At 47.4% G+C, this 27,470-nt stretch overlaps 1 protein-coding gene across 1 annotated transcript; it reads left to right on the forward strand.

The window, feature by feature from the left end:
* Nucleotides 1-12,426: 12,426 nt before the first annotated feature.
* On the forward strand, nucleotides 12,427-16,921 carry SPR (sepiapterin reductase). Its single transcript, XM_084900546.1, has 3 exons — nucleotides 12,427-12,761; nucleotides 13,294-13,584; nucleotides 15,820-16,921. Exons 1-3 carry the CDS (start codon nucleotides 12,458-12,460, stop codon nucleotides 16,008-16,010), a joined length of 786 nt encoding a protein of 261 aa, XP_084756672.1. The 5' UTR covers nucleotides 12,427-12,457; the 3' UTR covers nucleotides 16,011-16,921.
* The last annotated feature ends 10,549 nt before the right edge of the window (nucleotides 16,922-27,470 follow it).

The raw sequence follows: 27,470 nt of genomic DNA on the forward strand, positions 1-27,470 counted from the left end.
TATAGTCAATATAGGCACAGAGTTAAATTTTTTAACATTTTCTAATGGTGGTGTGCCTCGTGATTTTTTTCATGAAACAAGTGTGCCTTTGCCCAAAAAAGGTTGAAAAACACTGCTTTACAGTATCTATATATATTCTGAGCCAAGGATAAGGTAGAGAGCCTGGGGCTTCAGAGGGGAGGAAGATCGGTCACAGGGTAAAAAGAGCAGATATCAGTACTTAGAAGTTTGCCCTGTCCTATGGCTAGGTCATAAAGTGTTATTTCTGGTGATAACTCTTACTGTGGGCAAGTTTCTCGTGAGCCTTCGGAGTCTCAATTGCATTCAGCTCAAACTAATTCACATGCCAAGTGGCACATCTGGGAGGCCTGTTCGGAACCCCTTCAGTCCTATACGTGCAGTGCGGATACACAGGACAAAGGGATGATTCACATCCCAGGAAGGATGGAGCAGGCCAGGGCGAGATTTCATCACGCCACTCAGAACAATGCACACTTTAAAACTCAAGGATTGTTTATTCCTGGAATTTTCCACTTAATATTTTTTTACTACGTTTGACCATGGGAAACGATGGAAAACAAAATCACAAATAAGGGGGGAATGTATATGTTTATCTTCTTACCCAAAACCACCCAGTTCCAGGGTTCTCCTCTGAGACGATTGGCAGAGAAAACTCCTCCCGCCCCACCCCCCAGGAGTGGAAGAGGAAGAGCAGGGTTGCGGTAGCTTTTGGTATCCATGCATTTATGCAACTAGCAAAGCACCAAGTGGATGGCGAAGGTGGACGAAAGGTGTAAATGTTGGTGTGAGTGTGCATGTAAGGGTGAGCATGTTTCACAGGAGAATTAACTTATCCTTGTATTAGGAACCCATCTCTCGCTGAAACCGGTTTGGCTCAATGGATAGAGCATCAGTCTGCAAACTGAAGGGTCCCGGGTTCGATTCCAATCAAGGGCATGTACCTTTGTTGTGGGCACATCCCCAGTAGGGGGTGTGCAAGAGGCAGCTGATCGATGATTTTCTCTCATCAATGTTTCTAACTCTATCCCTCTCTCTTCCTCTCTGTAAAAAATCAATAAAATATATTTTAAAAAAGAAAGGAAGGAAGAAAGGAAGCCACCCACATCTCTCACTTAGGCCATAACATGCTTAACCTTACACTCAAATCATTTTACAGTCAGATTATCTTTTAAAACACAAATCAGATTATACCACTAATCTGTTTCAAACCCTTGAATTGCTCCCCATTGCTATCATGATAAAGACCGAGAATTTTGACCCTACAGATCCCTCACCTTACTTTGCACCACTCCTTCCTCACTGTCCAAGTTCCAGCCACCTCAGCTGCCCCTCAAGCAGGCTCCTTACCCTGGGGTACTCCTCCCTCCATTGCAACCCCACTTCTTCTTTTTAAATATGTATTTATTGATTTCAGAGAGGAAGGGAGAAAAAGAGAGAGCTAGAAACACCAATGATGAGAGAGAATCATTGATCAGCTGCCTCCTGCATGCCCCACACTGAGGTTCGAGCCCAAAACCAGAAATCGAACCGTGACCTCCTGGTTCATAGGTTGATGCTCAACCACTGAGCCCTGCCTGCTGCCAGGCACAACCCCATTTCTTAACTCCTGTTCTCCTTCATTGCTCAGACCTACTAAGGGGTCTGTTAGATGAACGTAAGACTTTGGAGTCATTTCCGTCAACTGCCAAATACAGAAGGGGAAAAACCCCCGAGGCTTGTGAGGGGCTGGGACTACTGGCTATGGGGAGAAGATAGTGGTAGGAGGGGCTGCCACAGTGGTGGCTCCCAACCTTCACAGTGGGGGTCTCCAGCTGCTGAGGCAGATCACCCCAACTCTACCAGGGCAGGTCCTTGTGGAGCATGGAGGGGTGTGGACTTCATGTCAGCATAAAAGCTTTAGATTCTGCTGCCACCTTATGGCGGGCATACCACAACACAGTGTTCCAGACTGGTGAAGCTGGGGCTCCTGCTTCAGGTCAAAACTAGGGCCAAAAAGAACGAGGCAGGCATACATGTTAATTTTTATAGCCACCCTCGAGAACCCTTTGCATACTCTGGTGCTCTAGTCCTTTGACAATCTTGATATCTACAGGCTGCAATGGGCTGATTTTCTGCAAGCCTTGCTATTTCCCTGTTCTCCACTTCGCGATTGGACTGATGGGTGGGAATGTGGGAGGTCCATACCCGCTTCTGGGGAGTTTCACCTTGGGGGGTGGAAAGCAGAGAGCAGAGCCCTTTCTCAAGAGACCCACACAGCCTCTGACACTGGAACTTCCCCGACATGTCTATGCTGAGGCTGCGGGAATTGGATCTAGCAGGTCTTGGCTGCTCTTGGGCACCACCTGGTGGTGGTTTGACAGCCCGGGGTAAACCCGGTTGGAGATGATGGTGCTGCGCAAGTGATCCTCCACCTGGCTGAGACTCCCAAAAGAGCTACCGTCTCCCCAGGATCCGCCGGGTTAGATGCTCTGTGGGGTAGCCTGGAGATAAATACTGTGCAGCCAGAATACGGAGAACACCAAGAGCACCACCTACCACTTCCGGGTTCCAAAATAAGGTGGCCCTCGGCGTTTTCACCGCCAGACCATCCCCCACGCCCATCCCCACCCACCAACAAAGATAACAACTCCAATCCCCACCTCAGCCTTGAACAGTCACCACATTGGAATGCACCAAGTGCTATGGGCGTGTCTCTGTTGGGTTTTACTCATTATTTTTCCACTTGTGCTCCCAGCACTTGAAAGGTGGTAATAGAGTGGGGTCGAACCCTGGAGTCAAAAATAAGACCAGCCAACCTGGACGTGGATGTTGTGGGGTCGAACCCTGGAGTCAAAAATAAGACCAGCGGAGGCTGCTAATTGATTAAAAAAAAAAAAAAAAAAAAGCAGGCAAGGATTTATTGAACTGGCCAGGACGGCTGCAAGAGCACCACATACAGGTGGAGTCCACAGGACCGGGCCCGCCCGTCACAGGTGTAGGCAGTCCTTTTAAAGGTCTAAATCACAAGAATTTTCCTTTGTTCTAAATTCTAAAGGCTGGGAACAGCCTGCAGGGTCGTTCCCAGCCACATCCTGCAGGACATTGCAATGTGGCCCTATCTTGTGAAAGCAGATAGTATAGAAGCAGAGCTCCGAAGTTAATCTCTAAAGGTTATCTACAGTTTCCACTCCTGAAGCTATTGAGTCCGTGGGAATCAGTCTCCTGTGGTCCTGGTCCACAGGCACAGGAAAATTACCTTCACCTCCAGGTCTCAATCTGGAAACTGAGGCAACCATCCTATTATTTAAGCAAGTAAGTGAGTGCCAAAGCCAGAATAGCAGGGTTAAAATTCAAACAGCAGTTTTTACCCAAGTATGGTTGCTACCATATTTCAGTGGAGCCGAATTGCCCTTGAGAATATAGGCACATATATATATATATTGCTTAACATTTTTTGCTGCCATTAAATTTGCTAGCCTTCTTTATACACACATTTTAAAACAATATACTATATTGTGAGAGAATATGGGAATTTGGGGAAAACATATTTTCTCTACCCATCTATCTTCTGCACAGAGATTACTGTTATTTGTGTATACATATTTGTTTCCTAGGGCTGCTGTAACAAGTCACCACAAACTGGGTGACTTAAGACAACAGGCATTCATTCTCTCACAGTGCTGGTGGGCAAGAATCTGAGGTCAGGGTGTGAGCAGGGCTTCCCTCCCTTCAAAGGCTTCAGGAGAGCGTCCTTCCTGCCTCTTACAGCTGCTGGCGGCCCCAGGCAGTTCTTGGCTTGTGGGTGCATTACTCTAATGTCTGACTTCATATGGCTAGGGCTTTCTCCGTCTGTGTCTTCTCTTCTGTCCATTGTAAGGTTATCAGATTTAGGGCACATGAGGATAATCCAGGCTGATCTCAAGATCACTCTTTTTTTTTAAAGTATATTTTATTGATTTTTCACAAAGAGGAAGAGAGAGGGATAGAGAGTTAAAACATCGATAAGAGAGAATCATCAATCAACTGCCTCTTGCACATCCCCAACTGGGGATGTGCCCACAACCAAGGTACATGCCCTTGATCGGAATCGAACCCGGGACCTTTCAGTCCGCAGGCCGACGCTCTATCCACTGAGCCAAACCAGTTTTGGCGAGATCACTCATTTAATTACATTTATATCTACAAAGACCCTTTTGCCAAACAAGGTCGTATTCATTTGTCCAGGTGTCAAGATATAAAACACACACACACACACACACACACACACACCATAGAGGAAAGGAGAGGGGAGGAAGGGAATAGGAGAAGAGAGAGAGAGAGGAAGAAAGCACTCACACCCATAACTGCTTGGTACTATAATAAATGCTACAGTGAACATTCTAGCAAGAATTTAAAAATATGTAATGGACATTTTATTGTTTTTGTTACCCCACATCCATAGCCCTTCCTGCTGATGACACAACTATTCTTGGGGAACTAACCTTTCCTTATTGGATACCCTTTGGTGAAGCCATTAATGAAGATGAACTGAACTTTTCTAGATTAAAAAATAGACAAGAAACCCGGCCTAAGCTAATTTTATGCTCACTCCATGGCAACTACATTTTAACCAAAATTATAAGACTGAACACAGCTGTAGCTGACTCATCCAGGAGCTGATTCATCCAGGAGCTGATTCATTTAGTAGCAGATTCATCTAATATATGAATCTCTGCTTTCTGTTAGCTGATTCAGCAACCCCAGAGCTACCTAGAGTTCCTAACCATTTTGGACCTGATTTTTCATCTTTCTCTTTCAGTGCTATGAGCTGAGCCAAAAGCTTACTTTTTGTTGTTTTGTTTTGTCTGAGTTGATTTCTAATTTTTTTTTGCCAACAAAGATCCTTAATTTCCACAAGGCAAATCATCGATTCACTTATTTCTTTTCTTGCTTTCTATTATACAAAAAGGTTGTCCTCCAAAAAAAGTATACACACTTTAACAGCTGATAGCTCAATTGTAAAAATAAAATTTATTTTATTTTGTTAGTCATCACTCAAGGATCCTTTTTTCTATTAATTTTTAAAGAGAGGGAAAGGGAGGAGGAAAGACAGAGAGAGAAACATTGATGTGAGAGACACATCGACTGGTTGCCTCCCACATTGTGCCCCAATCAGGGCTGGGGATCAAACCTGCAACCCCGGTAAGTGCCCTTGACTGGGAATCCAATCTGCAACCCTTAGTGCATAGGCCAACACTGTAATCATTAAGCAACACCAGTCAGAGTTCAAGTGAATTTTAGAAAAAAATCATCTTATTGCTATTTTTTTCATTTTATTACTTTGTATTAACAGAATTTAGTGGATTTATAGAGATCTTTCTGTACATGATGGATTTTTATAGATGTTCTTTGGATAATAAAAGAATAGGTATTCTCTATTTGTGGAGAGAAAAATTCTGTGTGCCTATACATATGCTATATATATATATATCATATATCATATATCATATATCATATATCGTATACCTTTTAAGCCAAACTTGTAACTGTGTTGTTCAAATCTACCATAGCCAGACAAAGAGTCTATAAGAAAATTACAGAACAATACCAGCAATCTGAATTCATTAAAAAGGATTATAACCATTATCAAATGGGATTTATCTCAGAAATGAAAGGTTAATTCAACATATGAAAATTAATAAATATACGCATGACATTAATAGAATGAAAGGGAAACCCACATGACCATTTCAATGCAGAAAAATTATTTGACAAAATCCAATATTCTTTCATGAGAAAAACACTCAACAAAATATCAGCATGATAAAGGACATATACAAAAAGCCACAGCTAACATCCTGAATGGTAAAAGACTAAAAGTGTTTCCCTCACATTAGGAGAAAGAAAAGGATGCCTGTTTTCAGGCACTGGAAATTCTAGCTGGAGAGATTAGGCAAGAAAATGAAATAAAGGACATCCAAATTTAAAAGGAAGACGTAAATTTACATCTATACAAACATGGCATAAATTTATCTGTAGAAAAACTGAAAAATACACACACACAAATGTTAGATCTAATAAACAAATTCAGTGAAGTTGAAGGATGCCAAATCAACACATAAAATCCAGTTACGTTTCTATATACTAGCAATGAATAATCCAAAAAAAAATTAAGAAAACAATTTCATTTAAAATAGCCTCAAAAAGAAAATATTTGGAAATGAAGTTGCCCTAGCTGGTCTGGCTCAGTGGATAGAGTGTCGGCCTGTGGACTAAAGGGTCCCAGGTTTGATTCCAGTCAAGAGCACATATGTCAGTTACAGGCTCTGGGCCCTGGTCAGGGGCATGCAGGAAGCAACCAATCGATGTGTCTCTCTCACATTGGTTTTTCTCTCTGTCTCTCCCTCTCCTTTTCACTCTCTCTAAAAAAATCAATAGAAATGAGGATTTAAAAAAAAGAGAGAAAGAAAAGAAATGAAGTTAACTAAGAAGGCACAATATTTATAGTGAATCTATTTTTGTAGTGAAAACTACAAAACATCATAAAAATATTAAAGAACTAAATAAATGGAAAAACATCCCATGTTCATGGGTTAGAAAACTGATGTATAGATTCAGTATAATTCCTATCAAAATCTCAATGTCATTTTTTGGTCATTTGTTTTATTTTCTTTTCAAAAAATGGAAAAGTGCATCCTTAAATTCATTTGGAATTTCAAAAGGACCCTGAATAGCCAAAACAATTTTGAGAAATAAGAATAAAATTGGACTCACAAACATTATTACAAAGCTGCAGCCATCAAAGGATAAAGCTAGACATATAGTCTAATATAATAAAATTGAGAGCAAGAAATAAATCCTCACATCTATGGTCAACTGATTTTTGACAAGGATGCGAAAGCCATTCAAAGGAGAAAAAGTTAGTCTCTTCAACAAAGTATTTTGGGAAAACAGGATATCCAGGGGGGGGGAAAAAAAAAAAAAGGAAATTGGACTTTACCTCATATATACGAAATTAAGTTAAAATAGATCAAAAGTTTAAATTTTAAGAGCTAAAACTATAAAATCCTCACAGTTGTGCAACCATAACCACAAACCACAATCCAATTTCAGAACACTTCTGTTGCCCTCAAAAATTCCCTCACGCTGATTTACAACTAATTCTTGCTTCCACCCTCTGTTTTAAACTTTGATTTGCTTTCTGTCTCTATTGTTGTGTTTTTTTCTAGAAATTTTATGTAAATGGAATCATACAGTTATTTGTGTCTGGCTTGTTCATGAGTTCCACCTATTTGTAGCTCGTAGTAGGACTTCGTTTCTTTTCACTTTTAGTAGTATTCCATTGTGTATACCACATTTGTTTATCCATTCAGCAATTTGATGGACATTCAAATTGCTTACATTTTGGGATTGTTGTGAATAATGCTATTGTTAACATTTGCATACAAGTCATGTTTTTGTTTCTCTTGGGTACATACCTAGGAGTGGAACTGATAACTACCTAGATTTTACTATTAACTATTTCCTGCCCTGGCTAGGTAGCTCAGTTAGATTGTCATCCCAAAATGCCAACATTTCAAGTTTGACTTCTGATCAGGGCACATAAAAGAATCAACTAATAAATACATAAATAAGTGGAACAACAAATCAATCTCTCTCTCTCTCTCTCTCTCTCTCTCTCTCTCTCTCTCATCTATTAATCCATAGATAATTATTTTATACTTTACTCCCTCCCTCCCTCCCTCCCTCTCTCCTTTCCTCTCTCCCTTCCTCCCTCCTTCCCTTATGTATATTCATAATTTTTGAATATACATATCTTCCTCCTTCCCTCTCTCTCAACCAATAATTTAAAAAAATATTTTAAAAATAATTTACTATAATCACTTTATCACATATGTATCCACTTAGTCATCCCTCTATTCTTCCATTGATTCATTTAATTTTTTTAAAATATATTTTTATTGATTTCAGAGAGATGAAGGGACAGGGAGAGAAAGATAGAAACATCAATGATGAGAGAGAATCGTGATTGGCTGCCTCTTGCACACGCCTCACCAGGGATGGAGCCCACAACCCAGGCAGGGATGTGCCCTAACTGAGAATCAAACCATGACCTCCTGATTCATGAGCTGATGCTCAACTGAGCAACACCAGCTGGGCTCCATTTAATTTTTTGGATGCATTTTAAAGTAAATTACAGGCATAAAAACAAATCTACCTAAATTCAAGTAATTTTTTTTTAAAGAAAAGAAAGTAATGAGTGGATCATTTTTTTTTTAAGAATAGTTTTAGATTTACAGAAAAATTATGAATATACACCTACATCTAGCTTTCTCTATTATTATTTTACATTAGTGTAGTATGTTTGTTCACAATTACTACACCAATATTGATAGTAGCCAAAGTCAACACTTTATTCAAATAGTCTTACTGAATATTCTTTTCCTGCTCCAGAATACTGTATTACATTTAGTCACCATTTCTCCTTAGTGTCCTTTTGACAATGACCGTTACTCAGGCTTTCTTTGTTTTTTTTTCATAACCTTGACATGTTTGAGGAGTACTGGCCACATATTTTGTAAAATGTCCCTTAATTTGAGTTTGTCTCATGTCTTTTTAAAATATACATATTTTATTGATTTTTTACAGAGAGGAAGGGAGAGGGATAGAGAGTCAGAAACATCAATGAGAGAGAATCATCAATCAGCTGCCTCCTGCACACCTCCCATTGGGGATGTGCCTGCAACCAATGTACGTGCTTTTTACTGGAATAAAACCTGGGACCTTTGAGTCGACAGGCTGACACTCTATCCAGTGAGCCAAACCGGTTTTGGCCCTCATATCTTTTTCATGATTACACTGGTATTGCTGCTTGGAGGGAGGAAGACCATAGGGGTAAAGTGGTAGCCTCATCATTGTATTACATCAAGACCACCTGCTATCAACATGACTCATCAATGTTGATATTGAACTTGATGTCCAGGATAAGGTAGTTTTTGTTAGGTTTCTCCATTGAAATGTTACTCCTCCCCCCCCCCCTTACATGCTGTGCAATTTGGAAGGAATTATCTATGCACAGCTCACACTTAAGAAGTGTGAGTTATGCCCACCTTCTTGGGAAGGTGGTATGACACATGTTATTTGGAATTACTCTCCATATTTGTCTATTCTCCTCCACATACTTGTTTATGAGTAATTTATTTATAGCATATGTACTCATGGATCATTATTTTATACTTTAGGTTATAATCCAATAGTACTTGATTTTGTTGCTCAGTTTATTTTGCTTTGGCCACTGTGAGTGCTTTCCCTTGTCTCCCATGTCTCTCTTTGACATACCCCTATCATTGTGGGTGCTTTTGTTTTTTTAAGCCTTTTCTTAAAACCTTCTGGAACTACGAGATGCTTCAGGATATTTCCTGTACCAGTTCTAGAATTAGCCATTTCTCCAAGAAACCCTGGTTCTTTTTCTTGGTATTAGAAACCAAGATCTGGGTACTGGGTGTGCGTATGGCTACTGATTTATTTATGTATTTATCTATCTATTTATTTTATGTATTTATTTATCTATCTATCTATTTATTTATTTTATTGATTTCAGAGAGGAATAATGAGGGAGAGAGAGAGAGAGAGAGAGATCAATGATGAGAGAGAATCACCGATCGGCTGCCTCCTGCACGCCCCATACTGGGGACTGAGCCCACAACCCGGGCATGTGTCCTACCAGAATCAAACCCGGGACCCTTCAGGCCACAGGCTGACACTATCCACTGAGCCAAACAGGCTAGGGCGTGCCTTTGTTTCTTGATCCTCTCAGAGGGCAGAGCTCAGGAATATATGTATACATATATCTACAATTATTTGTCTATTTATCCTTCTGTATCTGTATCAAGATAAATATGAGCTCATATTGATGTCTCCAATGCCAATTGGTTACCACACGATTCATTCTAGCCTTCCCCCTGCTCTTATTTGTAAATTCCAAGAGCAGGTTTCACACAGTGAAAGAAATACTGCCCTCACAAGACAACTGAGTTGATTACTTCTTCAGAAGTTTCCAACAAATAAACTAATTTATCTTCGAACTACTCTGAGTTGTTAGAAAGTTCTGCCCTGTTGCTATTGAAAAATAAAATATCAAGGCTTTCTTTGGTTAAATGGCCTTCTTAATGGGTAACAACTGATACTTTATCCTGTTAGGATGTCTTGTGTAATTACATAAAGCAATTCCAAAGTATCTTGTGTATCACATAGTTTTGGGCTGGAAAAGATCTACTCTGTTTATTGTCAGCAATCCATGGAGCTATCTTATTAATATTTTTTAAGGCTCTGGTTGTTTCTGCATATGCAGGGTCTGATGTACAGGATACAGAAATAGCACATTTAATGATATCATTAGCCCAGCCAGCATTGGTTAAATGGTTGAGTGTTGACCTGTAAACCAGGAGGTCACAGGTTTGATTCCCAGTCAGAGTAGGTGCCCTGGTTACAGGCTCAATCCTCATTGATTCTCTCTCATCATTGATGTTTCTATCTTTCTGTCTCCCTCTCCCCTTTCTCTCTGAAATAAATAAAAATATATTTTTTTTTAAAAAGTAATATCATTAACCTTTTTATATACAGCGGATCTTAATGCTAAAAACTGTACACATTTTATGAAAGCAATTTTTGTTTCTTCAACAAATGCCAAAAATCCTTCATCTTCTACCACTAAAAAATAGTTAGCAATTTAGAGCAACACTTTTTATTAGGTGTTCTGTTTAAATGTTCGCCTGGACTCAAAAGCAGAAGTAGAAATATTTTTTAAGTGAAGTCTGTTGTTCTGAAATTTGGTTAGAAAGAAATGAACAGGTGTAGGATATCTAATTTTTCTCTGACATGTTCTCTTTTTATTCATAGTCTACATTTCTTGTTATATCTGGGTCAGCATGGTTGCTGTTTTAAATGATTGTAGGGTTTTCTTCCTTATAAAACTTGACTGCAGCATATTCTCCATCCCTATACGTGGTGGGCATCTGCAGCCCTTTATTCAAAAAGGTGAATCTATGGAGGCAATGACTGAGGATGGAAGCTACAGTGATATCAAACTAAAATAAAAATAAAAAGCTACAGTGATATAAAAAGACTGCTCAGAAATACTTACAATTCATCTGAAAAAGATAAATGATTAATATGATAGCACATAAAAATATAAAAGACTTAGCAGTATATCCAGGAGATCAAATGAACTATTTGTGAGAATTCTATTGGAAGAGACTAAAATGAGTAAAATTGCAGAAAGATGTTCTTTTTTAAAAAATATTTTATTGATTTTTTTTTTTTTTTTACAGAGAGGAAGAGAGAGGGATAGTTAGAAACATCGATGAGAGAGAAACATTGACCAGCTGCCTCTTGCACACCCCCTACCTGGAATGTGCCCGCAACCAATGTACATGCCCTTGACCAGAATCGAACCTGGGACCTTTCAGTCCACAGACCAACGCTCTATCACTGAGCCAAACCGGTTTCTGCAAAATATATATATATTTTTAAAGAAGGAATACAGATGGACAAAAAGTACAAGATCAAAATATGAGCTTCCTGAAGCACAGGCCTGGATGGGACTTGGGTGACCATCTCTATAAACTTAGAGCTGGGAGTAACTCCAGTTGCCCACTGGGAAGAGTGAGCATGCGTGGGTACGGAGTCCCGGGAACACAGGCCTTTAGGAACGGAGGAGTAAGACATCTAACACTGGCACCAACCTGCTTAGGGCCTGATAAGGAAGGAGAGGTTTTTACCTCCCTTGGAGGAGCAACTGTGGTTCTCCCGAAGGTACCTCCTGTAACCCACAGGGCAGTGAGTTCCCCAAGCCCAGGAGACACCCCAAACCTTAACTTGGCATGTGGCATGGGCTGCATTTTGGGCTTTTTTTAAGTGACTTTAATATATATATATATATATATATATATATATATATATATATATATATATATATATATATATATATATATATAATTTTTTTGCAGAGAGGAAAGGGAGAGGGATAGAGAGTTAGAAACATGGACGAGAGAGAATCACCGACCAGCTGCCTTTGCCCCTGACCTGAATCAAACCCAGGACCTTTCAGTCCTCAGGCCGATGCTCTATCCACTGAGCCAAACCGGTTTAGGCCACTTAGGGCTTTTGCTAAAAGAGGGTGCTAGCCGCGGTGCAAGCTGGCCTGGCCACGAGGAAGTTGGGTCTGGACTTGGTAGGAGAGTGCGGGGCCGGCGGGGAGCTGAAGGGGCAGCAGGGCCAGCTCAGCACCGGGCTGGGGTTTCCCGTGGGAGGCTGAACTTCAGCCCTTTCCTGGAGCCGCCCACTTGGACTCCCGGGAGCTGGTCCTCCCCTTCAGCCGCCCGCGGCCCTCGGTCCCGCCCCGTCGGGCGGGGTCTCCGCCGCCCCCAGCGCCGCCGGTCCTCCCCGCGGCCCGGGCACCTGGCGGCGGAGACGGACCATGGAGGGCGGCCTGGGGCGCGCGGTGTGCGTGGTGACCGGGGCCTCCCGCGGCTTCGGCCGGGTGCTGGCCCTGCTCCTGGCGCCGCTGCTCTCCCCGGGCTCCGTGCTCGTGCTGAGCGCCCGCAACGACGAGGCGCTGCGGCGGCTGGAGGCCGAGCTGGGCGCCGGGCGGCCCGGGCCGCGCGTGGTGCGGGTGGCCGCCGACCTGGGCGCCGCGGCCGGCCTGCAGCGCCTGGTGGACGCCGTGCGCGGGCTGCCCCGGCCCGAGGGGCTGCAGCGGGTGCTGCTGATCAACAACGCCGGTAGGACGCCCACGGCGGGGCACCGACCCCCCACCGTTCCCCCCTCCCCGTGCGGGCGCTGGGAAAGCCCGGCGCCCCGTTCCCTCCCCCCTCTCCCCGCCCCCGCCCCCGCCCCCGGGAGTCAGGAAAGGCGCCCCAGAGCCCTAGCTGTGCTCCTTCCATGCCCTCCGCCCTCCTGGCTAAAGGCCAGGTTTCCCGGAGCCCAAGTGGAACTTTCCCGATCGGCCTGCTCAGCGCCCCCTGGCGGAAGCCGGAGGCCGGGCGTGGGGTCTCCCCGTGGTAGGCAAGTTCCCGCTCCTGCAACTGGCCCCAGAGCTCTCCCCCAGGCCCCAGGCCAGGGCCTTCTCCCTCTGCAGCTTGGGGTGAGTGGGCGCCCCCGGTGTGTGTGTGTCTGCAGAGCTGCCTTCAGGAGCACTAGCGCGGCCACTCCGATAGGTCTGGAGGGGAAAGGAGTGTCCGGAGGAGTGTGGAGAGGGCTGGGAGGGGAGAGAGTCCGCTCGCACTGGGTGATGGTGAAGGTCTGGTTTTTCAGGCACGCTCGGGGATGTGTCCCAAGGCTTCGCCTCCCTGGCTGATGCTGCCGAGATCAACAGCTACTGGGCTCTGAACTTAACGTCGATGCTCTGCCTGACTTCCAGTGTCCTGAGGGCCTTCCCAGACAGCCCTGGCCTCAGCAGGACTGTGGTGAACGTCTCTTCCCTCTGTGCCCTGCAGCCCTTCAAGGGCTGGGCGCTGTACTGTGCGGGAAAGGCCGCCCGGGAGATGATGTTCAAGGTTCTGGCCGCGGAGGAGCCTGGTGTGAGGGTGCTGAGCTATGCTCCAGGTAGGTGGGACGTTACTGCCATCCCTGTCCCCCAGAACCAGCTGGTTCCCCTCTGGGGGCTGGGCAAGGGGCCTGGTCTGGTCCCTCCAAATATAGTATTCCCTGAATCATGAGCCATCATTCCTTAAGGCAGTGTTCCCAAAGTGTGGTACGCGTACCCCCAGGGGTACAGGAAGAGTTTGGTAGGGGTATTGCACTGGAGTTTGGTGGGGAGATGCACTGCACCGAGCTTAGCTGCGCCTAATTCTACGTTCTCATGAGTACGAGGGATACTCAGCATTACGAAAATTATAGAAGGGTACACATATGTCAAAAGTTTGGGAAACACTGCCTTAAGGGAAATAAAGGACCCAGTGAGGTTAGACCTGGCAGGAGCAGGGAGCCGTAGTTAGAGGGTCTGGAGAGAGAGTAGGGAGCTGCCTGAACTGGAGAGTGGGACCAGAAAGTCTGAGCTATTAGTTTGAGAGTCAGGGCTTGAATTTTAGCCTGTACCCCATTTCCTCATGTAAAACTCAGGATTTTACTTGTCTCTCAGGGCAGTTAGGAGGACTGAATCAGGTAATTTATGTGAAAATCCCTCATTGTGAAGTGCCATCTAATTGTTAGCACTTCTGATTTTTAGATATTAACTTCATTTGTCTACTTCTCTATCTTGATAGGAAAGCCTTGAAGGCAGGGAATATGCCTGCATGTCTCCAGCTCTTAGCAAAGCACCCCACTGAGTCAGTCTGCAGGAAATGTCAGTTGAATGAAGAGCACACAGACATTGTTGAATGCTGGCCTTATCAGCCTGAACTGTGCTGGAACACTGGTTGGGGGTGGGGAAATTCTGGGGTAAATAAGATAGGGCCTTCACAGAAGTTAAAGTGCAGGGGACCTTGTGATGCTTGGTTTCTCATGACTCTCCCATGATGCCTTTCTTAAAAGCGAGGCTTGAGGTTGCTGCAATTTGAAGGTGGTGACAGCTATTGTTTAATGTCTGAGCAACTTAGAGATCCAATAGCCTATTCCTCTTGGCGCCCTTCAGGGAAAGAGGTAGAATGACCTGGCCAAAGTTCAGAGCCAGGATCAAACTTCACCTCCAAATTCATGGTCAGTGCCATTTCTGCTTCCTCATGCCCTCCAGGACCCAGTTCTCCCTAACACATACTCAGTTACTCTTCCAGCCAGCGTTCAGCTCAGCCCCCACTCTGAGCTCAGCCTAGGACTTACTCAGTCAACTGTGAGCAAATAAAAACCACAGCCAGGAGTGGAGCAGACCCCAGAATGCCATGTGACTGGGTTAGATCCCAGTGGACTCTGGGAATTAGGAGGAAGTTGAACTTTTTTTGGCAAGGCTGCCAGGGCCGGAATGAAGGTCGTGGTTTCATCAGTCTCTGAAAGAATGTTATGATAGGTGTCCACAGTTGGGGGCGAGAGGGACGGGCACTGTTGGGCAAAGTAGCAAGTCCCCACATACCAGGAACGCACAGGTACCCTGTTTCCCCGAAAATAAGACAGTGTCTTATATTAATTTTTTCTCCCAAAGTTGGGCTAGGTCTTATTTTCAGGGGATGTCTTATCTTTCCATACGCTAGGTCTTATTTTCGGAGGATGTCTTATTTTCGGGGAAATGCGGTAGTTGAAAGACATTCAGGGATCAGGAGGCTGGCTTTTCCAGCCATGAGATTGCTTTACACTCCGCCCCTGAGGCCATTAACTCCAGATTCTGGGGGTGCTCTGGTTCTGATGTGAGAAACGGGAAGTGCCTGTAAGAGTTCACTGACATCACTTTTGGAGGAGGTGCTGGTTGGACAGGAGGTAATACGTTTGGTTGTGCACAGGGTGGTCTAGACCAGTGGTCGGCAAACTGCGGCTCGCAAACTTCGGTTTGCTGCTCTGTTGACGGATGAGTTTGCCGACCGCTGACCTAGACTCTCGATTCCAATAATTACAGGCTGTTGTTGTTCCTTGTGATTAAGCCCCTGTCCCAGTGGTCGGCAAACTCATCCGTCAACAGAGCGGCAAACTGCGACTCTCGAGCCATATGCGAGCTGTGGTTTGCCGACCACTGGTCTAGCGGGACCGTGTTCAGCGGGCATTGGGATTTGAGCTCAATAGTGACAGAGTGGAGCCTTTGGTGACTCTGACCACACATGGTAGCTAAGATAAAGTGTTGCCTCTGGCCAGGCTTGACCCCACCCCGCTTCACACCCACAGCAGAGCCCCCCTCATCTTCTGCTCTTTATCCTCCAGGGCCCCTGGACACAGACATGCAGCAGTCGGCCCGGGAGAACTCTCTGGACCCAGAGTTGCGGAAAAGGCTGCAGGACCTGAAGACAAAGGGGGAGCTGGTGGATTGCAGGATGTCCGCCCAGAAACTGCTAGACGTGATTCAAAAAGATACATTCACGTCTGGAGCCCACGTTGACTTCTATGATAAATAAGCCCATACCCCTGGCTTCCTGGGGCTCCCTTCCCCCCTCTTTCAGGCACACCCAGAAGCCCTGCACCTCCTCACATCTTGCCACAATGGCACCACCAGCTCTGCTTTACACTGATAAGAACTCAGGCCTACTGTCCTGCTCTCAGACCCAGCCCGCCGTGAGGTCACGGGGGTGGGGGGGCACTCAGTTGAGCGCCCTGAGTTAGGGGGAGGGGGGGCTTATGGGAGTTAGGTGAGGGAAGTGAATGGGCATTGGTGTTCTCTCTCCGGGAATAGAATTCTAAGGATGGCAAAGTAGGACAAGAAGCTGAAACACTGAAGAGAAGGGGTTGGGTCTCCTTCCATGGCCCGTCCACGGGGAAAGGAGGGCCCAGTAGATTAGATTGACAGATGGCCTGCGGGGAGGGAGGACAGCGGAGTGTCAGCCTACATGGATTCCCTTTACTCATGGTAACAAGACCTTCTATTGAACTTCAACGCCTCCTTCTTCTACCTTCTTCCTCTAGAACCTTCTGTTTGTTCCCCAGATCGGGGCTGGCGGGCTGAGAGTTTTTGTACAAGTCAAAGGCAGATACAAATAAAGTGTTCAGTCCAGTGTGCTTCTATAACTTTTCGTGCATTTCATAAAAGCAGGGCTTTTTGTTGTGTAATTTGATACTCTTTCATTATAATGCCAAAATGTTTCCAAATCATGGGGCTTTTGAAAGAAAATTATTATGGGAAAGACATTCTTGAAATGCTGTACCTTTGAGCTGATATTTGAATACCTTTTTGTTACGTTTTAATTTATACTATCCTAAGTTTCTTTTTTTAATTTTCCATGCTAATTATGTTAGAAATATCTTTGTATAATTAAATATAAGCAGTTTTGCTTGTTTAAGTGAAATGAATAAAAAACCCACAAAGTGTGAATTGTCCTTTGTTAGTGTCTGGAGTACAGTCCAGCCTCTGATTCAGGGCCCGTGATGAATCTCCTGGTTTGCCAGGCCCAGCGGTATTCCTGAGGCAGTTAGCCCACTCATGGGGTGCTGCCTTATTTCCAGAGGAGTTGTGGGCTGTGCGCCTCTTCTCACTGAGTCCCACCCAGTGGCAAGCCCAGGTTCAAACAAAGCTGGCCAAGATGGGCACTCCCAAATACCTGTTCCTTCGTGCTCTTTTGCCCATAGGGACCCCAGTCTTGACTAACCTTTCCTCACCCCTGTGTGATTCATGAGGATCCAGCCTTTAGGGAGGGTCCTTTCCCTGGCTCTCGGATTCCCAAGTCTTCCCCTTACCCACAAGGCAATGCTCTGAATGGATCCCACCTCCTCAGGGGCCTGTTGTGGGCCCTCCTGGTTATACCCACCTGGCCCGTGGTCCTGGTCCCGGAATGGGCCTAGGACCAACATGCCCTAAGGCTTAGGGGAAGGTGAGCAAGATTCCAGGAGAGGGGAGCCTTGAGAAACCAGGGATAGGACCAGACCCACCCTTCTGCGGGTGAATAGATGTGGACAAGCTGGGGGCTTTGCAGTGGAGGTCAGCCAGCCCCTTCCTGGCCTGTATTTGGGAGGAAAGCATGGTCCCTGCCAGCCATCTCCAGGACTCTGCCCTGGGTCTGGCCCAGCAGGAGGGAACTCTCTCTGTTCCTCCTGTGCACAGCAGAGGGCGCACTGAGGCCAGGCCTCCAGGAGAAAAGGCAGTTCCTCTGGCTGGAGGGAGGCCCGGGGCTGGAGCTGGCCGTGCCCTGCTGGGTTACCTAGGAGGGAGCAAGCAAATCATGCTCTTTTTTTCACTCAGCAGAGCCTTTTTACTCACTGGAGTCAAAATCGCTATTCACAACATTCCTGCTCTGCCACTTACCAGCTGTAACCCAGGGCAAGTATTTTCTCTGATTGTCAGGTGCCTTCCTTAAAGGGCCATGGTATTAAATACCCCAGTGTTTGTAATGTTAAGCACAGTATTTGTCCCGTAGATGCAACTGTTATTCATTGCCCTTTAATATCAAGACCCAGACCAGCCCAGAGCCCCACTTGCAGCTTCATCTCCTCCTTGTGTCCCAGATGCCCTCCCGCCAGCTAAACTGAGGCCAAAACTCTCACTGGGCCGCTCCTGTTCTGGGCCTCGGTAGGTCCGGGGTTTAGACTGGACACCTTGTCTTGGACTCACTGGACCTGTGGGAAATGCATGAACCTTGACGTCAACAACCCTCGTCTACCTTCCCTCTGTGGTGGAGGTGCTGTGGGGTCTCAGGCAGGGCCCCTTCCCCTCCTGGGCTTTCCTTAGAACAGATGAGCACTAACATTCTTCCTGCAAACCTTCCTTCAAGTTGTTTCAAACATGGTCCGACTGCCTCTGAGGACGTCAGGTTTGCCTCTGCAGGTGGGGCTGAGCCAGCCTGGGTGGGTACTGGGTGGATTTCCCGACCAGACCCCTTGTGCCCACGGAAGTGTGAGGATAGTCAGCGCTAGCCCAACCCATAGTGCTGTGGTCGGCAACCACGGCTCTAGAGCCACATGCAGCTCTTTGGCCCCTGGAGTGTGGCTCTTCCACAAAATACCACGGCCTGGGCGAGTCTGTTTTGAAGAAGTGGCGTTAGAAGAAGTTTAAGTTTAAAAAATTTGGCTCTCCAAAGAAATTTCAATCGTGTACTGTTGATATTTGGCTCTGTGGACTAATGAGTTTGCCGACCCCTGGTCTAGTGGATGTTCCAGCAGTTTTTTCCCCCTCTCCCCACCAGCCTGGTTGTTCAGGGCTTAGCAGTACCACATGTGCCCACAAGGTGGCGAGAACCTCTCACGCTTCACTCTTGTCCTCTAGGAGCCCAGGGGTTTAAGAGCCTTGGAAATGACCCTAAACCTGCCTCTCTATCTTCATGCCCTATGGGGTTCTGGGCTCTTGGGGTCCCTCCTGGAGCTGGAGAAGCAGAAAGGCCAGGATCACTTCGCCTGGCGGACCCACTGGTTCTGGCCACGGGGGTTTCCAGACCTCACTCCTTGGCCTGGACTCAGCCTCCCAGGGCCTCCATCCCCGGGGCAGGGAGACTTTCTTACCAGCCCCCGGGCCACGAGCAGCCACCGATCAGAGGGTTAACAGTCTGTGTTCCCAGAATACACACAGGGGCACATGCAAGCACACACACAATACATGCCTGCACATGCCCGGAGCCCAGCTGCTAGGTTGAGCGGGGCCCTCAGCTTAGCCAAAAGACAAACAAGGTTTTCTCTTTGTCTTTGGCATGAATGAGTGGGGCAGGTTTTTGGTTTTGTGCTTTAATACCCCTGAGCTAGGGGCTAGCAGCTGGCCTGTGAGGGGTAATATTCCAGGGACCTCCAGCACCTCTGTCCACGGGGTGGACAGCTGGGACCAGGCTGGTCAGATGCACCCCACCCCCTCCCAATTCCTGTCCTTTGTCCCTCAAAAACAGTGCAGGCTGGAGCTTGAGCCCATTGTTAGCCCAGCCTGGAGCTACCCAGCTGCTGCTCCCCCCGACCCCCACCCCCCGAACCACAGCTCCGTCCTAGCATCTCTCCATGTCGCACTTGGAGGAGCTAGGCTCCAGGAAATTGCCTTCTGGTCTCCTTCACGCGATCCACAGCCTCTCCCTACAGAGCGTGGCCTCCTAGGCTGACATGTGTCTGCAGCCATTCCATCACACTTGCACGTGGGCACGCCCCTGTGCAACATGCCCAAGACTGCCCAGTGTGCTCCCTCACCTTTGGGGCCCCAGGTGGTGACAGGGTGGTTGCCAGAGTGGGGACACCTGTCCCGCCCCCGAGGCCTCTCTCAGTGACCTGGGGTGTGGGGGCGGAAGGGAATGAACCAGGCCACTAGGTAGTTTGCAGGGAAGTTAACAGGAATCACTCTGGGCCTTGGGCCAGCCGGGGAAGGGTTAAAGGGTGCCTGAGGAGAGGATGGAGTGAGCTGTCCTTGCTTTCCACCCCAGTCCTGAGGTCTTCCGCCTGCAGTGCTGGGAGGCATGGCCACGCCTGGATGCTGTCTCCGAGTTTGAAGTAGAGCCCCCCTCCCCATCCTGCCCCAGAATTATTGTTGCTTCCCAGCAACAAAGACTTTGCTCTTTGTCTCCCATTTCACCTGACCTCCTCCTATACTCCCCTCAGCCCCGCCATCCGCCATCCGTTAGTGTGAAAAAGGAGAGCCCTGGGCTTCTCTTTTCAGGGAGGGGTTGGGGGAAAGGAGGGAGAAGGAAGTTCATTTTTTATTTATTTTTCATTTTTTAGTACTATTTTAATTTATTTCAGAGAGGAAGGGAGAGAGAGATCAATGATGAGAGAGAATCATTGATCAGCTGCCTCCTGCACACCCCCCACTGGAGATTGAATCTGCCACCCAGGCATGTGCCCTTGACCAGAATCAAGCCCAGAATCCTTCTGTCCCCAGGCCGACGCTCTATCCACTGAGCCAAACTGGCTAGGGCTATTATCTTTTAAAAAAATATATTCTTATTGAGGGAGAAAGAGATAGAAACCTCAGTGTTGAGAGAGAAATCATCAATTGCCTCCTGCATGCTCTCTACTGGGAATTGAGCCTACAACCCGGACGTGTGCCCTGACCGGGAATCAAACCATGGCTTCCTGGTTCATAGCTTGGTGCCAACCACTGAGCAACAATGGCCAGCTGAAGTTCCTTTTTAAATTTGGGGGCTCCACCTCTCACGCCTAACCCTCCTTCCCCCGTGTGCCCCCCAGTTGCCCCCAGAGTCTGAGAAAGTTTCCTTAGCTGACTAACCTGGGAGCTCTCTGGTGGTTTCTTAGTCCACAGGCCCATGCCCCTCCCCATAGCAAGAGAAGAGAGGGCCACTCCTCACAGCTGGTGCCTTCTCTTGGAGCTGAAGGAGTCTGTCTGGCCCTACTCTGGTTCAGGTTTTGTCCGCTGCTGCAGAGGTATTTCCTGACTTGCCCTGTCCTTTTAAGCTCCAGCGATTCCAGGCTCAGGCTCAAGAGGCTGAGTGTATCCCACAGATCTTACCCAGACCTTCCCCGCTGAGGCACTGTTGACTGTTTGATGAATGAATGAATGAATGAATGAATGAATGAATGAACGAACGAATGAATGAGTGAGCGAGCAAGTGAGGGAGTGAATGCCCACTGCCAGGTGTATAGTGAAACATTTGAAGAGTTTGGATGTGATGCCTAGAGCCTAGGAGTTAGGCCTGTGCAGGCCAGCTCCAGCTGTATGGATCCCCACCCAGCCCAGGCATCCCTATGTTGGGGTTCAAACCCCTCTTGGAATCCCTAAAGGAAACCCCACATGTGGAAGTGGGTGGGACTGACGGGTGTCAGAATCACCTGGGGAGTTTTTAAAAAAATTTCACTGTCCCATTGCTCTTCCTCCACCCAGATGCTAATTCAGTGGATCTAGGTGTGTCCCCACTTTGCACTGGAGCATTAGGAAGTGAGCTGTGGAAATAATTAGTTAATTTTTAAAATGAGCCTTTTGAACGCATGTAGTATTGGCAGTGATCAAAGGAAGCAGACCCGCAGGTAAGGGAAGTTCAGGGGACAGAGGCAGGGTTAGGGGTTGAGTTTAGTCTGAGATCAGAATTAAAGATCCATGTATGGCCAGGGCCAGGACCACTGTGAGGCCAGACTTGGTCAGCACAGGGTCATGGCTGGGCTGGGTCTGTGGTGAGGGTTGGGAATATGGAGAGGCCTGCACTATTGGCCTTTAAATCGCTAATTTGCACACAAATGATGAGCATCCCCTTAAGAGAAAAAGACAGTGACCCAAGGTCGGGGAGCTGCTGTCTGGGCCCTCAGAGAGCCCCGGATTCCCCTGTGACCCCTGGCCAGCAGCATCATTGGGACAAAATGGGCTTTCTCTGAGAGTCTGTCCTTGTCTGGGTGGGACCGGGAAGAGGCCTCGGGGCAAAGGGAGGGAGTTGAGAGCAGCCAAGTCTCCTGTCCTCTCTGGAGCATCCAGGCCACGACACAAACAGGCAGGAGAGTGAGGCTGACAGGGTGAGCAGGACAGTGAGAGGAAATTGAAGAAACACAAGAGAAAACATGGGCAGTAACACAGAACAGACAGGAAGATTAGCAAATCTAGTGAGACATCTTTTGATGGAGAGAGAGAGATGGCGGGAGAAGCCACACACACACACACACACACACTCTCCAACACTCATACACTCTCTCCTTCTCGCACACACACACGCACACACTCACACACACCCGGGTGTGTGCTCACGCAGCCTCCCCGAGCCTCGCTGGAAACAATCCCGCTCTCGACGCGGGGCCTCAGCTGCACAGGCGGTGCCGAGCTGTTACCTTGCACATCTGTCAGCTCCAAATGTGGAAGCTGTCACAGGGTTGTGTGTGTGAGTGTGAGAGCGTGTGTGTGAGAGTGTGTGAGTGCGTGTGTGTGTGTGTGTGTGTGTGTGTGTGTGCCTGCTCCTCCCCGAGAATTCTGAGGCCTTGGCAGGGCGGGGGGAGATCCCCGAGGGCCTGGAGCGTCTCCGGGAAGTCCACACCTGGGAGGCAGGTGCTGCTCCTTCGTATCCTGCACAGAGAGAAGCCCAGGGCTGCCCTGCTCTAGGGCTAGTCCACTGCACTTGACTTCTGCGGCCTGGCGTGGCCACGTACAGCCAGGTGGCCCTGGGCAGTTGGAGCAGCTAGTCTCCTCCTTGGCAGGAAAGTAGCCAGGCCACCTGCATCCCCGAGGGGTGGCGGCCAGCACCTGGCCTCATGCATGTCGCCCACTCCTGGGACAGTGGGGATTCTTAGCATCCTGCTTATTACAGCGGGAATTCCTGCTGTGTCTGATGCCTGACTCCCCGTGATGCCCCCGGCACCCAGGTCCCCCTGTGGGCACTGAGTACCTGCCCTCCTCCGGCCCGCTCTCCTCCCACATGCTTTCCCTGCCGGACCTGAGGGTGTGCCATGGGCACTGACTCCGCTGCAGAGGCCTGAGAACCGCAGACCCCCAGCCTCCAGGAGCAGAGACGTTTGGCACAAAGCCGGGGAACATGGGAATGCTTAACCCTTCCTTGTAAGGATCGTTGGGTGGGACCCTGTGCCCTTTGTCTCCGGTGGCCCTTTCCAGGCTTTCACCTCCCACGTGTCAGGAAGTTGTTGTGTGTGTTTGCTTTCATTTAAGCTAATCATGATGCGATTTTTGCAGCAATAAGGAAGGCCCCCGACACTAGTCAGAAAGTCCCCTGGCTTGTCGCTCTGAGTAAGAGAAAACGGGGACCCTGTGTCAGGGCTCGTCCCACAATGCCATGTCCGCCTAGGCCAAGCCTCCCCCAACCCATAGAACTGAGCCTTTCCAGACACAGAAGGTTTAGAGGCCCTCCCTGCCACCCACCCACCCCACAGGCTGGCAGCCTCACCCCTGCCCGGCCTCACCTCATCAGAGCCCATCCCGACCCCCACGCCTTCTCTCCTGCCCCCCTCAGATCCACCATCTTTTCTGCCAGGAGGTTGGACGGGACATTCTAGGCAGGCCATGGGTGCTCATGATCTCAAAGCAGGGTGTTCTGAGGGAGGAGAGGAGGCCTAGACCCTTAGATCTGTGACTTGATCCCTGCCTTTCAGGAAGGTGGGGGCCATCATTGTTGCGGTGTTTCCTCCTGGGGCTGGGTCTCTGTGTGCACACATATGGGTGTATATGAACCCCACATGGGCCTGCCCTAGGCCCCAGCAGAGTGTGTGTGTGTGTGTGTGTGTGTGTGTGTGTGTGTTTATAACTCTTTGCCACCTTAGTATTAACAGCAGTCATGCAGGCGCTCTAACTTTGCTTATGCCTGGAGAGGGAGCTTGTGTAATTGTGTGTGTACCTACATGTAAGCACTTTGATGTAAAACTGCCAGATAACAGTGTGTATAGAAAGATGGGTTTGGGTGTACAATTACATGTACATCCCGTGAGACTATTGTGTGAATGCGAGTGCACTGTGAGTGCACACCCACATTTACATTTGAATAACTGGGTGTGTGTGTTTAAAGCATGAAAGCATGCAGCAGTGTGCACACATGTGATTGTGTGTGATTGTGTATAACATGTTGTGTCCCAAGGGCTCTCAGTTTATAACGGGGTATGTGTGTGTACACATGCGACAGGATATCGCCTTGCAAGGATGAACCCATGTGCATGAGATTTACCCAGCATGTGCAGCATGTGTGTGTGCGACTGTCTGTCTTTTTATTTTATTTTATTGATTTTTTGCAGAGACATGGATGAGAGAAAATCATCAATCAGCTGCCTCCTGCACACCCCCTACTGGGGATGTGCCCGCAACCAAGGTACATGCCCTTGACCGGAATCGAACCTGGGACCTTTCAGTCAGAAGGCCGACGCTCTATCCACTGAGCCAAACCGGTTTCGGTGCGTCTGTCTGTCTTGGTGTGATTTTGAAATGCTGTTTTTGGGTAAATAGGTGTATTCAAGCCTTTGACTGAGGGACAACAATTGTGTGTTGACAAACTCCAGCCACCCCGTAAGCCATGTCCAGTGAGAAGGAAATGTGTAATGTGTTTGTTAAACATAAAACATTACAGTGACAAGGTACCAGGTCCTACAGAGACAAGAGTAAATCAAGAAAGTGCGCTCTCGCGCTCTCTCTCTCTCTCTCTCTCTCTCTCTCTCTCTCTCTCCAGCATCTTGGCCCCTCTCTGGCATTGTTCCCTCACACCTAAGCCCAATGGTGTTTTGTAGTCTTTCAGCTGTTACCTCAGTCCCTCCTCGCCTCATTCCCGATTCACTCCGTTGCTATAGGTATGTTTGAAACCCCAGCGTGGTAGATTTTAATTAGTCTTCCTACAGATGGCCAATTAACATTCATTACTTTTGCCTTGAGCGATTAATTATGAGTTTGGATAGAAAAAGGAGAGAAGAGGAGAGGAAGATGGGCAGGTGAATGAAAGGAGAAAAGAGAAGGGGGTTTGATTGGGAGTTTGGAATTTTTACACAGAGCTGCAGCCCGGGGGAGAGGGTGGGAAAGAACCATTTGAATCCCCTTACTCCCAGTGGCCTCCCTCAGCCCACAGCTGCTCCCGGCCCCTAATCGGCTTGGCTGGCCCAGCCCTTCAAGAAAATAAAGCTCACACCCTCTTTGGGCACCCTTAAGCCTTTGGTGTTCCCTGACCCCAGCTTCTTTCATAATACCAATCCTCCTGTGTTTTCTGCCAGAGCTGGGTGGGAACTTGTCAGGAATCGTCCAAAACACAGCAGATAACCCAGAAATGAAGCTCCGCAGACTTGTAGTAGCTCATTGTACAGATGAGGAAACTGAGTCCAGAAATGACTTCCCAGTTCAAGCATCTCCAGTGGAGAGTCCGACTTTGTTGACCCCTGGCCCCGTTCTCTTTCCACTGCAACCCAGGTGTTTATGAAGACTTAGTTCAGGATTGAGCACTACAGTCTGGGACATACTCTCCTGCATCAGACAGAAGGGTTCTTGAAGGTTTCACACGGAATTCACATCCTCCAGCGTGCACCCAGCTGCCGAGTGTTCACGTGGTTTCCTGGCCCCTGGAGAGACCCCCTGGTGAGGTTGCCCTGTTTAGGAACTGTAGCACTCTCCATTCCTAATCCTAGATTCATCCCAGGGATGGGGGATAGACTCCCAATTGTGAACAGTGGTCTTGTGGGTGGGAGGATTACAAGTGATTTTTGTTTTCCTCTTTAAAATCATCTGCACTGTCCTAACCAGTTTGGCTGGGTGGACAGAGCGTCGGCCTGCAGACTCAAGGGTCCCGGGTTTGATTCTGGTCAAGGGCATGTATCTTGGTTGCAGGCACATATCCCCCAGTGGGGAGTGTGCAGGAGGCAGTTGATCGATCTTTCTAACTCTCTATCTCTCTCCCTTCCTCTCTGTAAATAAATAAATAAATAAATAAAACATATTTAAAAAATTAAAAAAGAAAATAAATAAAATCATCTGTACTTTTTACTTTCTCTAGCACAAATATACTACTTGAATAATTTAAAGCATGACTATGTTACTTGACATTTTTCAAAATATATTTGTACAAAGAAACAGAGAAGGAGTCTGCGTTAGTTTGTGAACTTTTAAAAAGACCATAAATATGTACATCAAAAGTTTAACACTACCTAGTGTTTGAGTTGGTTATCGCCTGCCTGGATTCAAGTTGAAGCTCTGCCATCTACTTACACTGTGGCTCGGTTTCCTCATCAGTCAGGTAGGGTTACAAAGAGCATCTGTCTCATAGGGTCGAGAAGATTAAGTACAATAATGCATGGAAAGTCTTATAATAGTGCCTTGTATCTAGAAAAAGCTCAATAAATATTAGCTGTTGTTAATATTAATAACTAAGATTTTAAAATAATGATATCTGGGTGGCTGGATTTTGGAGAATTTTTATATGGCTCTTCTTTCCTGTATTTTGAAAAATTCCCATAGTGAATATGCTTTTCCTTGGTAATAGGAAAACTATGTAAGAGAAGGAAGAAGAAAGAAGGAAGGAAGACGGAAGGAAGGAAAGAAAAAAGGAAGGAAGGAAGGAAGGAAGGAAGGAAGGAAGGAAGGAAGAAATGAAGGGAGGAAGGGAGAAAGGGAGAAAGGGAGAGACGGAGAGAGGGACGGAGAGAGGAAGGAAGGAAGGAAGGAAGGAAGGAAGGAAGGAAGGAAGGAAGGAAGGAAGGAAGGAAGGGTTGGTAGATGTTCAAAGAAAATGAAGTTCTGCTGCTCTAAGTTTCTACTACATCTCCACTGTTTCACTCATGCTGTGGGGAGTGCAGTTGTATGGCCTATATCCCCCGAAGATCTTACTCACACCGTGACAAACATCCCTACCTCCAGTAGAATCAGTTGTGAGCTTCAGCTGTCTCTGGAGAGAAGAAGAAGATCCAAATGAGTAGAGTGGTCGGCCTCCTGGAGGAAGAGCGGACGAGCTAAAGGAAGCAAGATGGGCTTACACCGCAGCAACAGAGAGCGTGGCTTGGCATGTCCTGGCCTTTTTTGTGGTTCATGTCTGAGCAACGGGAAATGCCACCAACTCCGGCATCAGTGTTGAAGATGGGGGTTGGAGGCAGCAAGCCTGAGGCCTGAGCTGCAAGTAGAAGTGGATTGGGAAGGGCAGGCAGACCCAGAGGTGCAGCAAAGGAAACAAAGTCTGTGGTCCTTGCCAGAGGAGGGTCTCCAGAAGAGCTGCCAGCCGGCTCGTTAGGATAAGGAGAAGCTCACCGAAGCTTATGAAGAATCCTGGGCTCGCCACACCTGAGCGTGAATGTGCTCATTGAAGGATGGTTAGCTGCCAGGTGCTGGGGCTGAGGGCCCGGGCTGATGCTGCAGCCTGGGGCAGAGACAGGGGTCCCCCAGGCTGGGTGAGATGAGTGGTGGGCTGCAGCCTGGGAGAAGTAGCCTATGGCTTTGTAGAGGCAGAAGGAGAGAGAACAGCTGAAACCAGAGCTCTCTGGGCAGGGACCAGGAGTACTAGGAACTTGGACATGGATGAAGGTTGCCCAGAGTAAGTGAGACTAGAACAGGCCGAAGGTTGAGG

This window comes from Pipistrellus hanaki, assembly GCF_964339955.1.
Source record: "Pipistrellus hanaki genome assembly, chromosome: 12".
NCBI classification, from domain to species: Eukaryota; Metazoa; Chordata; class Mammalia; order Chiroptera; family Vespertilionidae; genus Pipistrellus; species Pipistrellus hanaki.